This window comes from Agelaius phoeniceus, chromosome 8, assembly GCF_051311805.1.
Source record: "Agelaius phoeniceus isolate bAgePho1 chromosome 8, bAgePho1.hap1, whole genome shotgun sequence".
NCBI lineage: Eukaryota > Metazoa > Chordata > Aves > Passeriformes > Icteridae > Agelaius > Agelaius phoeniceus.
The window spans coordinates 11,491,531-11,507,577 of NC_135272.1; the positions used below are offsets into that span (position 1 = coordinate 11,491,531).

At 55.6% G+C, this 16,047-nt stretch overlaps 1 protein-coding gene across 1 annotated transcript in view; it reads right to left on the minus strand.

Moving 5' to 3' along the window:
- Positions 1–11,747, minus strand: part of PAPPA2 (pappalysin 2) — an 88,648-nt gene extending 76,901 nt beyond the window's left edge. The window contains exons 1-2 of the mRNA XM_054638467.2: positions 11,291–11,747; positions 4,741–5,803 (exon numbers count right to left, since the gene is read on the minus strand). Coding sequence (XP_054494442.2) covers positions 4,741–5,803; positions 11,291–11,747 — 1,520 coding nt within the window. The remainder of the gene's footprint in view (positions 1–4,740; positions 5,804–11,290) is intronic.
- Positions 11,748–16,047: the final 4,300 nt, after the last annotated feature.

Consider the following 16,047-nt stretch of genomic DNA (forward strand, 5'->3'; position numbering starts at 1 on the left):
TGGCCTGAGGTTGTATGCAAAGCTTTTGCAGTAACTTTGTGCATTCCTGCCCTCTTTCACAGTAAGGAAGACCTACTAAGGTTTCCTGTGGCAGGGGAAGAAGAAGGGGAAGGGAGCAGCTAATTGGAATGCTGTTTTACCATCTGGGATTGGGATTAAGGCCTAGGCAGGTCAGCTCTGCCTCCAAGATAGCTCATTGCCTCACCTGCTCTCAATTTGACACCCTTTATGCTCTCAGGTCCAACAACATTCAGCTGAAAATCTCCCGACAAGGCTCAGGTGCCCGGGGATACCTCGGAGTGATTCCTTCTTTCTCGTGGTTGTCCACCAGAGACTTTTAGGGAGGTTAATCTGGATCAGCTTTTGAAGGCAAGGCTTAAACTGCAGGAGGCTCCCAAGCAGCCTTAACCCAATTAAGCACCAGTCCCTTAGGAGGGAGGCCAGCTAAGCTTGTGTTAAAGCCCATCAAGTGTCCAGTTAATCAGGTACATTTTAACATCACAGCTTTGGTCATCCCAGCAGAGGCCACCAAGCCTGGAGACACCTCATCATTTTTCACCTCCTTTTGTCACTTAGGTTATTTCTGCCATTACTTTGGGCAGCGAGATGAAAGGCCCAGCAGCTCTGCCCTTACCCACTTTGCTCTCCAGACTCCCCTCCGGTTTTTCTTTTCACATTAACTGTGTCACACACCAGATTCTCATTGACTAAGTGCCCGAGGGGGACCCTCGCTGAGTGTTAATTGCTGCTAATGAGCTGTTGCTGCTTTCCTTCCAAGAGCACCAATTACAGCAGCACTCAAGCTCTGCAAGAGGATGGGAGCCTGCTGAAAATTAAGGCAAATTTTACTCCAGACCCCGACACTGGACTGCCAGCAACTCCTGGAAAACACTTGAAGTCATGTGAAGGGTGAAGGATGATAGCCAGTAACTCTCCTGATGTTGCCTGTCCCCTTGTTCCTCACAAGGTGGAGCAGGGTGAATGGGAAGGTGTGTGACTTGCTTCCCATGTCTGCTGTTGGGCTGCCTTGCAGGGATGTCTACACACAGCTCTCCACCTGAGCTTTAAGTCTCCCTCCAGCCACAAACGCACGGTCCCACTGGTGGGTTTCACCCGTGGGTGGTGGCCCAGCTGTCTCCTAGCTCAGCAGGACTTTTCTGGTTCCATGCCCTGCCAGAGCAGGTGCAGGAGGGACTCAGCAGTGTGTTCCAGTGCCCACTGACACCATTTCAGCATCAGCCCTTACCTCAGCTTCTGCCTCAGCCACAGCTGGCTCCATTCCCACCAGAGCTGTCACAGAACCCTGGCATGGTGTGGGTTGGAAAGGACCTTAAGGATCAACTCATTCCTGCCCTTCCAAAGACAGGGACACTTTCCAGTATCCCCGGTCCATCCAACCTGGCCTTGAACACTGCCAGGGACAGGGCAGCCACAGCTTCTCTGGGCAACCTGTGCCAAGGCCTCACCACCCTCCCAGGGAAAAATTTCCTCCAGTTATCTAATCCAAACCTGACTCCTTCAGCTTAAACCCATTCCTCCTTGCCCTGTCACTACATACCCTTGTAAAAAAAAAAAAAAAAATTAATAATCCTTCTTTCCAAATCTCATTTCCCTCCCCTGGGTGAGGGTATAAGCTGGCACCAGCTGTAGCCCTGGAATTATAATGAGATGTTCACCAGCTAAGAAGCACTGAAGCCACCACTGTTCCTCAGCTTTTTCCTCTAATTTACCTCTCTCTAAGCTGCAACCGAAGAGGGAATTTTAAATCAGAAATGTGTTAAAATGGAAAAAGCTTCTGCTCGAGTGCTTACAATTGTGAAGGACAAGACACAGTGTTGAGACCCTTCACCAAAATATATTGAATCTGTCTACAGTGCTGGTAAGAAATTGCCCAGCATCTCGCTCTGTCTCAATTCAATTATTTTTGGCTGTACTAAGAAACTTTCACATCCAAATCACTCTTTGAGAAAGCCTTGACATGAAGTAGAGATGATTTAACCCATGAAAAAAGATCCTAAGATTTTCAGTGTTGCCATCTAGACCTGCAAGGAGATGCAGAGATCACCTGCAGTGGGGGTTCCCTCTCTCTTGATTGTCCCAAAGCCACAGCTCCCTCCTGGGCTCTGGCACAGGTATGAGGAAGCAGAGACATCTGGGTGAGCAGCAGCCAGCTTGCTCTCCTTCAGTTACACACCCAAAGCTGCTCTTTGCATCAAAGCACCTGGCTCCTATTGTGCTGCCTTTCTGCAATTTGTTACATTTTATTTCACGTTATTTCTTCTGTTTTGGCTTCCACCCTAAAAATCCTTCTGTAAGTTCTCCAGCTGCCCTGCTCGTTTAAGTACAATTCCTTACAGCAAACGCAGCAGCACTCAGCTCTACCTGAACAAAGCCCCCCTCCTTCTGTGTCTTGGGGTTCAACCACCAATTTTGGGGGAGCACCACAAACCTGGCCACGCTCTTTGGCAAGCACGAGTTCACCTCACTTTTCCCCAAATACACGCTACCATTTTCCCAGCAGTATTCCCACAAATAGATTTATTCTTCCCCAGAAACCATCCTCAGTAGGGATGGGCACAGGGAGGGTGGATGTCCACCAGCATCACCAGACTGGATGGGGCTTTGAGCAAGCTGGTCTAGTGAAAGGTGTCCCTGACCATCACGGGAGGGGTGGAACTGGATGCACTTAAAAGTCCTTCCCACCCAAACCATTCAATGACTCCCTTTTCCTGTGATCTCTGAAGGAGCCAGCCAAAAGCAGCTCAGAAGACCTCAGTGGCAGCAGGATCCAACCCGTGCCCCCTCATTTCCCAAATGCCAGGCACACTGGATTTCATTTTTCTGAGTTTAGCCTACAATCAATCATTCTTGTTCTCTGCGCAGACCAATGAGGTCTGCGGAAAGAAAATTGCAAAAGATTTGTTATTTCCCTAGTGTTCCCATTTTCCCATTCCTTTCCCACAGAAGCAAGGGGTTTTTCTGTTCTGTTTTGTTTTGTTTCCCAACTTTCAGGGGAAAATCCTGACAAATGGAAGCCCTGATTCATACCAGCAAAAATTTGGCCTTTTTCAATTTAAGGTGGAGCCCTTCTTGTCTGAGGACGAAAACATTTCTCTAACTGCACACAGAGGCAAGGACAGAGCCTTTGCCCTGCCAAAACCAAGGCCAAGTGGTGCTGGGTGCTGATGGCCACCACAAGTGGAGAGTTGCTGTGGAGGCTTTTCATCTGCTCCATGATCAGAAAAGCACTTCCATGCTAGCTCACAGCATGGGAAACAAGGGGACAGGTGGTCACAGGGTGGCAATGGTGGCTGTCACCAAAGAGACTTCCAGAGGTGGGAAAACATCTGGGGAGGGCTCCTTGGGCAGGGACACGGAGTGATGCCTCTCCATGTCACTGGAAGAAAGGCTCCCCATCCTCCTCCTGGGTTTTCTCAGGCAACTTAAGGATGGCTGAGAAGGACTCAGGAAGGGAGGAGGGAAAGTGCTGCTCCTCTCTATCACCACTGCCCAAACACAGACGCCTGCTTCCCTCCTCCCTCTGTGCCCTGCCTGGGAAGGAACGGAGAGAAGACTCAGACTTGGCAAAAAGGGATTCACAGCTCACAGCCTATCTGCTCCCACAGCCCAGGGAAAGAAAAGTGAAGGAGAAAGAAGATCAAAGGGCAGATGTGTCCCTAAAACCCTCCCTTGCGACTTTTCTTGACAGCTGCTGCCATCTGTGCTGCACCGCTCCTGCTCTGGTGGGCACCTCTGCCTGTCACCAACAGCAGGGAATGAGTTTACTCTGACACTGAGACAGAAACGGCTTTAAATAAAACGAAAAAAAAGGTAAAGCCATGACTTTTTTTTCCTCTTCCCCATCTCCATACAGAAAGTAAATTCAGCAGAGCCCTGAGGGCTGGAAGCCATCAACAGGGCTGTTGACACCTCATGGCTCCAGCAAGGAGAGCAGGAGGGTGCAAGTCACCGGCTGCACCCAGGACACTATTCCTGGTCTCCCATCATGTGAATGGATCTTCCTCTCCATCTCTCCCCTTGCTGCTGCCTCCAAAGACCCCTGGGAGAGCAAGGGTCCCCTAACACAGCATGTTGATGCTCCATGGGTTTTAGTCCATGTGGGTTTTCAAGGTGTTTTGCACCTGCAGCACACAGTAAAGGCACACATCCTCCTCCAACCAAGGGAATCTCCTTGTGGGCATCACTCCCTGGGGCAAGATTCAGGAAGGCTTATGCACACCCACCCACACCTTTCCAAATCCTGCACCTCACATCTAGCACTGCTGGCTTGCCTCCTCCCCACTCCAGCAATCACAAAAAGGTATTTGGACACAAATTAAGAAATTAGACTTGAGACACACCCAAGGCATGTGGGAAAAGGCAGCAATTCTTCAACTACATGCCTTGCCGGGGATCAGGGTAAGCAATACCCTTTGCAGGGGCTGCTCTGCCTCCATTTCCACTGACACATAACCAGAAGCTGGCAGCTCTGCACTGGGAATCCCCCTGGGCGAGGGGGCTGGAGTGTCCCTGGGGGGCAAAAACACTCACAGAAGGGTGCCATGTCACACCGTACGATTTACTTCTTTTGATGGCAAACACACCCATCTCATGGGAAAACGCCCCTCTGCCTTCCCAAAGCCGCTGGTCGGAAGCAACACCCAGGCGCAGAGCAGCGTTGGGGAGAGGGCGCATCCCCTCCCTTCATGTACCCCCCCACACACACAGCCCCGCGCCTACCGCTGAGGCGAGTCCGGGTCGAAGCAGGTCCTGGCCACGTCGGTGGCCCTTGGGTCGCAGCAGTCGCCGTCATCGAAGTCGTCCAGCATGTTGTTGCACTCCATGTGGCAGACGCCGTCGCGGCGCTTCCACGAGAAGCAGCGGCCGGGCCTCCGGCAGTCGCCGCCGTCGTAGCCCGTGAGGGGGTGCTCGCACTCGGGGTCGCAGCGCTCGTTGCCCACCTTGCTGGGCTCGCAGCCCAGCAGCACGGCACGGCGGCGCAGGGAGGAGTTGTGCACCTCCAGCAAGCTGAGCTGCCAGGAGATGTTGTAGGGCCGGAAAGCTTCGCTCAGAGCGCGGTGCTGCCGCCAGATCTGCTCCCAGCTGACCGTGGGCCGCCCGCCGTCGTCCTCGGCCAGGTTCACCACACGGTACCGCGCCACCTTCCAGCTGCGCAGCGGCCAGTGCTGGTTGTAGTGGGACACCAGCTCCACGTTATCGCAGGCGGTCTGCCCGCAGGCCGGGGGGCCCAGCGGCCGCAGGATGGGGGCTGGCGGGGCCAGCAGCACCCACTGCTGCGGGAAGGCACCCTCCCGAAAAGGCGTCCAGCATTCCTCCGGGGTGGCAAAGCCAGAGGCCAGAGCCAGCCCTGCCGTCTGCCCAGGCACCTCCTCTAGGAAGGAACGCTGGAGGTGGGATTGGGACAGGGCACCACGCCACAGGGCCAGCCCGGCCAGGTGTCCGCGGAAGGTGTGGCTGGTGCCCCAGGCGTCCCCGCCCAGCAGCAGCGTGTGGCAGGAGGACATGAAGGCGCTGTGCAGCGGGCCCTGCTGCCCGCCCGAGCGGCCCACCCGCACCCCATCCACGTACAGGGCCATCCACCGCCCATCGTAGCTGGCGGCCAGGTGTGTCCATGCCTCAGGGCGGTAGCGGTGGTGCGAGGTCACCTCGGTGGCTCTGGCTGCCCGGTCGGTGCGGAGCGAGAAGAAGAAGCGGGCGTCCTTCTTGCCGCCGAGCTGCAGGCCGCGGATACCCAGCGCCCAGCCCTTGTCGCTGGCTGAGTGCGAGCAGTTGTTGAAGACACCTGCAGCAGGTCAGGGACAGGGATGGAGAGAGAGAGAGGAGAGCTGGTAAGGACCAGAGAGCATCACCACTGCTCCCTGGAGTCCTCGGCAGCAGGTAAATGAAGGTGGGCAGAGGCTGGGCAGGGGGTGCTCTGCCGTGGTGACACCCCAGCCCCCATTCCAAATCATTTGGATGAGTAGGTAGAGCAGGCAGGGAGAATGGCAGAGCCAGAGAGGTAGGATGGAGAGGGGAGGAAGAGTGTGGATGGGAGGAGAGGCTGAAGAGCGAGGTGTTTCTGAGTTGCTCTCTGTAGGAGTGCTCTGGCGGGATGGGATTAAAGGCTAAGCTTTTTATCTGTGAGCCAAAGCTTTTAAGAATTAGAGCACAGCAACCCAAAGCAATACAGGCTTCTCCAGGGACTGCTTCCCCAACAGCTTCCAGACAGATTTACAGCTCTGGTTTATGCTCCAGTTTCCCTCCCAGTCATGCATCCAGTGCTGGCAGGAGAGGGCTGTGCTGCCTCCAGCCTGGCGAGTGCACTCCTCAGCCCCTAAGGTCACCTGAACACAAATCCGCTCCCAGGAATAGCCTCTCCCTCTGTGCCCAACATGCTGCAAACCTGTTTTAGGCTGGGCAAGACCTGGAGCTGTGCTGACTTTCCCCCAGACTGCTGAGTGCCCACAGCAAAGAACCAGAGGCTTGCAGGCACGGAATGCCATTGGGAATCAGTGGCCGTAAGGCACTTAGACACTGGCAAGGATAAAGGGACCTGCTGCTTGAAATAAATGCCTCTGGGCTTCTAAACCACCACAGCCAGGATGTTCATGCAGGTCATTGGCTGAGGTGAATGAGCTTGAAGTCATTCTTTGAGCAGTGGTGTCTTCTGGGGACACCCTGTTCTCCCATTCATCACCCCAACAGAGTGTCCCAATGCTGTCAAAACCCGCTGCCATGCACAGAGACACTTTTTATGTTTTTGCTGAGGTATTCCTTATCCTCCATCCTGCTTTTCCTACCCCTCACTGTGCCATTCCCATCCCATACACTGCCTGCCCATCCTCATGGCATCAGGATCTCGTGGTCCAAAACAAAGCACTCCTGCCTGTGCCTGGGGATGCCCCACCTGCTGCCAGAATTGTGAAGAGGCAGTAGAGAGAAGCAGAGGTGTAGAACAGAAGGAGCTCCAGGAGGATCAGGATCTCCTGGCTCTCACCCAGGGGATGTGTCTGGAGCCAGGTTACCATGACCCCACATTTCCCCCATATGAACACGGCTGGCAAAGGCCACACCAAGCCCTGCTGCACCCCAGGAAGCAGCATCCCTCCCCTCCATCCATCACTTTCACCAAGGGCGAGCTGGGTGGTGGCCTCTAAACCATCCCAGGGCCGTCACCACCCTGGGCAGGGATCCCTGTCCCTGCTCACTACAAAGGCAGCCACGCACAAAGCCTCCGTGGGCGGATGGGCTTGGGCCAACTCCTGTTTTCTGGTGGATTGTGAAAGGGAGGCACAAAGACCAGGAGAAGCCAAAAAGCAGGAGGCCAGCAAAGGAGCCTTGCAGAAGCGAGAAGGCAAAGCTGGAGAGTACTTTTGGGCTGAAATGTGCTGAGACATGCACAATCAAAAGCTATCTTTTGGTCCTCACCGGGGTTAAGGGAACAGGGCTTGGTACCTTCTCTCTTGGAAAAACTCATGCAGTTCACCTTGAAATGATTCAGAGTGCCCCAAATTTGATTAAACCCCAAGACAAAAATGGGAAGAACAACATCAGGGGTGGAACAGCCCCTGGGGTGAGTGTAAGCTATCATCCTCACAAACCCGTGCTGGAGCCAAGCCATGCCTGGCACTGCCTGATGAGTTCAATGCTGGACAAAAGAAACTTAAGTGAGTCCAGGTATAAGGGCTTCATCAAAGTGCACAAAGGGATGTAAGTAAAGCCAAGGCCAGCTCCGCAGCAGGGGAAGAAAGGCAGTAAATCAGCAGCTGGTGCATCCTAGACATGGTCAGGGATGACATCTCCACATCAGCAGCAGTGAAGGCTCTGCAGGCAGAGCAGCATGTCCCACAGCTGGCAACCACTGCAGAATAGTGTAACAAAAAAGATCTAGCACCAGGTCCTGACATCTCTCAAGGGCCTTCACAAGAAATCATCAGGGGAGCAGTTTGAAGACCCCAGAGTTTGCCAAGGAGCTTGGCATTTTGTCCTGAGGCAGCCCACCAGAAGGGAAAGCTGTTTGTAGAAGTGTGAGGTATCTCCTCAGCAGCTCTAAGTACAACTCTGCCTCTGATCCCTCAAGCAGGAAAGGGGAGCTCTAGCCTGGTTTAGGCTGTTCACCTGTGCCTTATGGGAATTGCCTCTGGGCTGTGAAGCAAGAGTTGGTGGTAACAGTGCAAAAAAATGCAAAGAGGAAGGTAGTGGAGAAAAAGCCCACAAAGAGATCAAGTGTGCCCCTTTGTAAGGACCAGACTGCAAGCAGCCTCTTCCACTGGGGCCAGGGGTTTTGCAGCACAAGGAAGAGCCTTCAGCCACACTTTGAGACCCAAATACTGGGGGAAATTGGCTGCAAAAGCTCCAGAGGGTCTGACAAAAGCCAGGAGCCTCTAGTTACAGTCACCCCTCAGGGTATGCAGTGGGAACCAGCTCAGGGACCCAAAGAGAACATCTGGATTTAGACACAGCAGATGTCTTGGATGGTCTCTGGTGAAGGATCTGACCCAACAACATCGCCTACAAGCTGAGTAAAAACAAACCTCAGCCTGGCACAAAGGGAAATTCCTTGGGGTTCACCAGAAGCAGAGCAGGCATAGGTGGAAGAGAGACAAAAAAGGTGGAAAAGGAAACAGCATCACATGGAAGGACTCCCATCTGCTGCCCAAAATGAGTAGGACAGGGAAGAAGAACCAGTTTCCTTCCCTAACAGTGGCTGTGGCAGGTTATACCCCAGCAGAAATCCCCTCATGAAGGAGTGACTAAGAACCATGAACAACCCCCTCCAGTGTCATATTCTTGCAGGGGTTCCGTGCTGTTGTCTCCTTATCACAAAAGTTCCATACCTCCTTGGTGTTTCTCATGGGCAGCTCCTCAGAGCACTGCCTCTTTCTTCTTCCCAAAGCAGCCACTGACTCCAGTTCTCCTCTCACCCACCCACCCCACTCTTCTATAGCATCTTCTTCTCATTGGGTACAGCTGTGGCCTGTTAAAGTCAGGCCTGTTCCTAATCTTTGATAATTGACCTTGACCCAGCTGAAACTCCTTAGGGGTGAGATTACTTTCTACACTATCTTTACTTTCTTATATTCTATCCCACTACAATTCAGGGTGGCCTTGAGACAAAATGTGGCATCTAGGGGAAAAAAAAAAAAAAAAACAGCGACTCCTGAGCCTTCAATCCAAGCAGCAGCCACACCAGCTGACAGGACAGCTTGCTTTCCATGATCAGAGCTGCTTAACCTGCCCTTACTTCCCAGGTACTGATGCTGGGAGAGCTCAGCTCTGCCCTGCTTTCCTCCTGCCTTCCCTCACACATGGACACTTGGAGCATCTCCAGCTCCTCCACACCTCTGGATGACCCCATGCTTAGTGGCCTCTCTTTCAGCAGAGCAGGAGCAGCAGATCAGAAGCAGAATCAGCACCTGCTGAGGGCTGGCAGCTGCTTCTGTCACCTGCTCACACAAAATGCCAGCAGCACTGGGCTGGCCCCCTTTGGCCACCCACACCCAGGCCCTTTGGTCCCCAGTGCAGGGAGCCAGTGGGGAGTGAGCAGTGACTCAGACAGCCGGAGGTGCCTGGGGCTGACTCAAGCCCTGGAGCAGGGAAGCTGGGGGACATTACTGGAGTGAATGCCAGTGCTCACGGGTGGTGCTTTCAGCACTGACGGCTGTCCCACCCTCCAGAAGGAAATTAAAAAATAAAGAATAAAAAATAGTAATTAAAAAACTCTGCTGGTTAGCTGGGAAATTCAAACCCCAGCACCTGCAGGCCAGACCTCCAGATGCAAACAGCTGGGCTGCTGCTGTGATAACTGGGAATTGTGCTCCATGCATCCCAAGGTGCTGCCTGCCAGCAGGGGGGCATCCAGGATGCCGAAGGGAAGGCAGACAGTGAGGTGAATGCTAGGGAGTTTGGTAGTTTCCTTGTACACAGCTGTTTTTCCCCTCTGCCATACACTCCAGCTCATCTCTCCTACCTCTTGCACAGCACAGGTGTGGTTTTTGCCCTATAACTGAGGAGATAAATCAGTGAAAGGGACCAGGCAAAGCAGAGGGAGGTTCAGTGGGATGATCACAAATCAAGGGAGAGTTAGGATAGAGAGGGATTCCCCAGTCAGCTTGGCTGGGGCAGCACAGGAGCCTGCACTGTGGGGACCCCAGACATTGTGGCACTGCCATCTGTTCCCAGCCCTTCCTAGCATCCCTGCACTGCCCTGCCGAGCTTGTACCCAGACACAAACACCCATCCTGGCACAGCTGAATGAGGCACCACTGCAGGAGGTGGCATCTGCCCCGCTCTGTGCCTGTGTGCCAGTCTTCTCTGTCTCCTCAGCTTCTGCATCACAGGATCATTAAGGTTGGAAAAAAACCTTTAAGGTCAACTCCAACAGTTAACCCAGCACTGCCAAGCCCAAACAAACCATGTCCCTAAGCGCCACTTCTATACATTTGTTAACAATTCCAGGGATGGTGATTCCACCACTTCCCTGGGCAGCCTGTTCCAGTGCATAACAACTCTTTCAGAGAAGAAATTTTTCTTACTATTCAGTATAAAAGTCTCTTGGCAGCATTCAAGGTAATTTCCTCTTGTCCCACCACTTGTTACTTAGGAGAAGAGACAGACAACCACTATACCCTCCTGTCAGGTAGTTGTGGAAAGCAACACGGTCCCCCCGGAGCCTCCTTTTCCCCAGGCTGAGCCCCCCCAGCTCCCTCAGATGCTCCTCATCCCTTGGCGGTTTCTCAGCAAGCTCTTGAGGGGTCAGTTTTGGGTAGAACAAGCTCCTGGAGCTGCCCCCTGTCCCGCAGCGGCCCCGCCGGGCGCTCGGCGCCGCAGCCCGGGCGGGGACGGGGCGGTGAGCGCGGCTTGGCTGCCACCGTGCGGCCACCGCCCCGGGGAGCCCCGGACCGCTCCGTGTGCCCGGAGCCCCGAGCAGGGGGCACTGGCTGGTGGGCTGCGGGCAAGGGCGGAGAATCGGGGCGAGCGTGTCACCCGCAGGGACATTCCAGCTCCTGGCGAGGGGAGACGGAAAATCCAGACGGAGTCGGGGCGGGATGGGGGGGATGGGGGAAGGGGGGCGGGCTGGGAGGACGGGGCGGGTGGGAACAGAGGGGAGGGGATGGTTTAGGGTTTGGTCTCAAGGGAAGGAGGAATATTCCACGCCCGCGGTGCTGACAGCACGGGTGTGGGCGCGGGGTGTCACCTGCCGGAGCGGGGCAGCCGGGGAGCGCCCCGTGCGGATGTTTGCGGAGGGTCGGGGGGTGCCGGGTCCCCATCCCTCCCTGCCGGGCTTTACCTGCGATGATGGCCGGGTTGTTCTGTCCGCCCTCCGCCTTCACCCACAGCTCCAGGGTGAACTCCTCCCGCGGGACCGCGGGCAGCGCCTCCGCCCGCGCCGCCAGCTGCTCCCGGCCGCCCGAGAAGTACAGGGCGGGCAGCGGCCGCTCCCGGGGAGGGTCCGGCACCTGCGGCTCCCGGCCCCGCCGCCTCTCCCCCCGGCTCCGGCCCCGGCCCTCCGGCTCTTCTCCTCCTCCTGCCCTGGCTCCCCGCGGTCTCCGGCCCCGCGGGGATGCGGCTCCGAGCGCGCCGTGCGCGGCGGGCCCGTGCGGGTACAGCCCGTGCGGGTGATGCGGGGGCGCGGCGCGGCGGCTCGGAGCCTCCATCCCGCAGCCCGGCACCGCCGGGGGCTCCCCGCGGGCCAGGCTGAGCGCCGCCAGCAGCAGCGCGGCCAGGGGGGCTCCGCCGCGCAGCATCCTCCTTGGGAACGAAGTTTGGGGGCTGGGAGGTGCGGGGCGAGTGGCCGCGGGGGAAATGGGGGTGTTCAGGGGGGCGGCGGGCGGCAGCGCCGGGGCACAGTCCCCCGCCCCCCGCCGCAGCCGCTGCCCCCAACTTTTCCCCGGCACCGCTCTCCTCCCTTCTGCTCCTGCGAGAGGAGGAGGAGGAGGAGGAGGAAGAGGAGGAGGAGAAGGAAGGCGAGAGCACGGCGGCGGGGACCCCCTCTCTGCCTGCAGCCGGGGCTCCCGGGGCACGGCGGACCCGGCGCGGCTCTCGGCGCTGCCCGGCGCTGCCTGCGGGAGCGGGGGATGCGTTAGTCGCCCTTATCTAGAAAGCCCCGAGGCGCTCCGCTCCCCACCCCCACCTCGAGGAGGGGTGTGGAGGGGGGGCTGCCCTTATTTAAAGATGATTATGTCCAATCTAATAAACCCCGAGCGGAGCATCGCCCTCCCTTCCCTCCGCCCTCCCGGGCGCTGCCCAGGATGCTGGCGGGGAGGGGATGCGGAGGAGACACAACGCTCCGAGCGCTGGGTCCCCTCCGCACCCCCTTCCCGCCCTCGGGGTTTTGGGACGGCACCTGCCCTGTCCCTGCCCGTGTTTTCTCCTGTTGTAGCTCCCACCTCGCCTCCATTCTCTGTCTCCGTCACCTAGAGGGGAGGAAAAGAAGCTGAAAGGAGGGGACAGCCTCCCTCAGCCCTGCCCCAGGCAAGGGGAGAGGTTTCCTTGGACTCGGGGTCTCTCCTGGGCAAGAGATTTTTCTGCTTTTTCTTGTTTCTATTATTTTTTCCCTTTCCCAAACAATGACACATGCAGAAAGGTGGGATGGAGGTGCCTCATCTGAGCAAACCACATCCAAAAGCCAAAAAAACCCCTATGAATGCACCAAGGCAGTGGGCAGCAGTGTGAGAAGCATCTCACCCACCTTCTGCCAGAGGGTACAGCACCAGTGCTGCCAGGGAGAGTTTCTCAAAGCATGCAGGTGAGAAAACAAACCCCCAAAGTTTCCTCTCGGTTCCCAAGACTCCCTCACACCAGCACATGGCATAGGAGACTAGGAAAACTTCAGCAAGGAGATTGAGTGAGATGAGAAGCTTTTTCGTGCTTCTTTTTCATTATTATTATTTTATATATAATTTTTTTTCACTCCCAAACACTATCTGTGGCGGTCAGTGTGAAGCAGGGTTGCCAGCGAAAGCTGGGAGGCCCATTCCAGGGTACAGGCTTTCAAACCAGCAAGGCAGGAGGGAAGGGATTGAAGAATAAACGGCAGGAGCTGGCTCTGTGGGGCTGGGGCTGGGCGGGTTTTTTGTCTTCCCAAGGTGGGAGGGTGATGGGAATAAGGGTGGGGGACTGGTGCCTTTTGTCAGGGGGAGATAGAAAAATACAGAGCTGGAAAATCTGAGGGTTAGGAGGGGTGAGCACAGTGCATCTCCTGCTGCCCGGGAAGGAGGAAGGTGGGTGTGAGCACACAGAGAGGTGAGGGCTGGGCTGGCAGGGTGTGAGGAGGAAGGGAGGACACAAGGGAGCCAACAAGGCCAGGCAGAGCAAGGATGGCTCATGCAAAGCTGCTCCAGCAGCTCCCGAGGACATTTGTGGTGTGAACCACATCCAAGCACAACACCAACACCCATGGCTCGTGGGGAGGTGCTGAGGAAAGGTCTGCAGCTCTCCTGCCTGCACCCCCTGACCCAGAGCCCATCTGCTGGCAGTGGGGGCACGGAGACAGCCCTGCTCAGGGCCTGGCACTGGTGAGGTGGCCCAGCAAGTGTTGTCCTGGGGCCAGTGCCAGCAAGCACTGCTCACAGTGAGTATTCATTCAGGAATGAACCAGGCTCCTGATAGCTCTGTCTACCAGGGCCTGATAAGAGAGGATCCCATGGGATGGCTAATTTTGAATGGTGGTGACTTTATTAAGAGGCTGTTTGTCATCTTGCCACACAACATTCTCCCCCAGGTACTCCAGAGAAGCAAGACCCTCAGCAAGACCCTCAGCTGCCATCCAAGAGGTTCAGCAGCACGGCCTCCTCAGGGACAGCCTAGCTGGGACAAATCCAGCACCAAAGCAACAAAAGCCTCCAGAAGTGCACCCAGGCAGGGGCTCTATATATAGGCTCTGGCCTGGGCTAAGCTGCTCCCTTGACAGAATGACACCCACAAACAAACAGCTCTGCTGTCTGCAGGGTTGGGATGCACCAGGAGCTGCAAAGCCCACCAAGGAAACCACTTCCTGGGGGAAAGATGGGCAATAGCAGAGGAAGGCTCCCTGCCATGCCAAGCCCCTGTCTTCCCCTGCTCTGCCTGTCCAAGCCTGAGTCTGTCCAGATTTAGGAACTACTGGAGCAGGAAGCTGAGACTATGAATCATTATCCCATGTTGGCTCCTGAGCACTCTCCACCCAGGCAGGTTCCCTGGCAATCCCTGCCAGTGTGGGGCTGGTGAGGATGAGGATGGCAGGACAATGGGGGCACATCACTGGGCTGGCTCTGCATCAGGGGAAGAGACATGCTGGGATGCTGTTCCCATCCCAGCACCACTGTGGGCTGCAGAGTAAATCCCTGTCATTTGGGTAAGTTTTTAATAATTTGCTTTAAAAAACAAAACCAAAACCGAACACAAACCAAAAACTCAACAAAAACAAAACAAAGGACCCCACAATTAACTGACCACTGAGATGATTTCACTGCCTGTGAACTTGTGAGGGGAAGACTGGTCCTGTGGATAAGGTGGGGATTCCAGGGTGACCAACTAGTGGCAGTGTGCCCTCAGCATGTTTTCTGTAACTCAGGGAAGCAGAGTGGGCATCTGTTAGAGATCCCAGCTCAGAGCCAGGCCCTCTTGGCTAAGGAATGCAACAGCCCTGGCATCTTCCATGGAGATGATCCTTGCAGGCAGAGTGCCACTGCAGTTCAGATCTGCTAATGATGCTCAGGAGCAGTAAAGGATGCTGGGTGGGAGGAAGGAGGAGGGCAGAGGGGTGTGAGAGGGTCACTTTGCCTGGTTATTCCTCAGCCCTTCCCCACTCATTGTCCTTGCTGGCATGTCCCTGTTCTTTGGACCCTCTGGGCTGTCAGTCAGGGTTATTTGGGGTGGGGATTGGATAAGACAGGCTGATGATGCTGGGAAGGAGCAGGGGGCCAGGAGCCTCTGGAAGGAGGCAGGAGAAGGGGGGGAGCCCCATCAAAGTGAGTGAGGGCTGTGGGATGGTCCCAGCACAGGAGTGAGGTACCCAGGGCAGGTTCAGCCCACACTGGGGGAAGGAGAGGAGCAGCTGTGGGGTGCACTGCAGGGGGAATGGACAAGATGACCTTTAAAAGACCCTTCCAGCCCAAACTATTCTATGATTCTAGGATTTAGCTGGAGCAGAGGCTGAGCCTTGCTTTTACCCACGCCTGTCAAAAACCATCAACAAAAGCCTTCCTCTCCCTCCACTCCTCCTCGGGAAACCACCAGTGATCTTGACATGGGAATAAAGGCTCAGGGAGAATCCAGCTTTTTTGTTCACGGCCAGGCAGCCAAATCCTGCAAGCCTGAGACAGCAAGCCTCAGCAATCAAAGGCACGAGCAAGAGCTGAGCCCGCTCAGGGCACAGCCCCAGCCCTCCCTCCTCTCCCTCCCCAGCTCTCCTGCTTTTCCCAAGCAGATTAGGAGGCTGTTCAAACACTCAGGACCCCTGGAGGTCAGAGACGCTGGCCTCCCGCACCAGAGGTTTGTTTGGGAACTCGCTGAGTTTCCTGCTTCTGGTGGGTCTGGAGATAAGCCCTGGTGTGCAGCCACTGTCTGCTGCCAGCGCCGCTAGGAGCCCACAGTCACACACCGAAAATCCAGCTCCAGAGCCATGCAATCAAAGGATCACAGAATGGTTTGGATTGGAAGAGGCTGTAAAGATCATTTATTCCACCCTCTTGCCATGGGCAGGGACACCTTCCACTATCCCAGGTTGCTCCAAGAATGGTCCAGGTTTGCCTGGACCAGGTCCTGTCTGACCTGGCTTTGGACACTTCCAGGGATCCAGGGGCAGCCACAGCTTCTCTGGGCACCCTGTGCCAGGGCCTCCCCACCTAATATCTAAATCAAAACCTACTCTCTTTCACTTAAAAGTCATCTCCCTTGTCCTATCACTAGATTCCCTTGTCAAAATTCCTGTCCCCTATGTGTTTGTGCCTTGCAGATGGATCTTTTTACACATCTTGTAAAGGATGAGAGACAATCACAGAGACCCCCCGTAGGCACTCCCCTGAATTCTCCATGGCCTGAGGGGCTGGGTTCCCCTCACCCTGC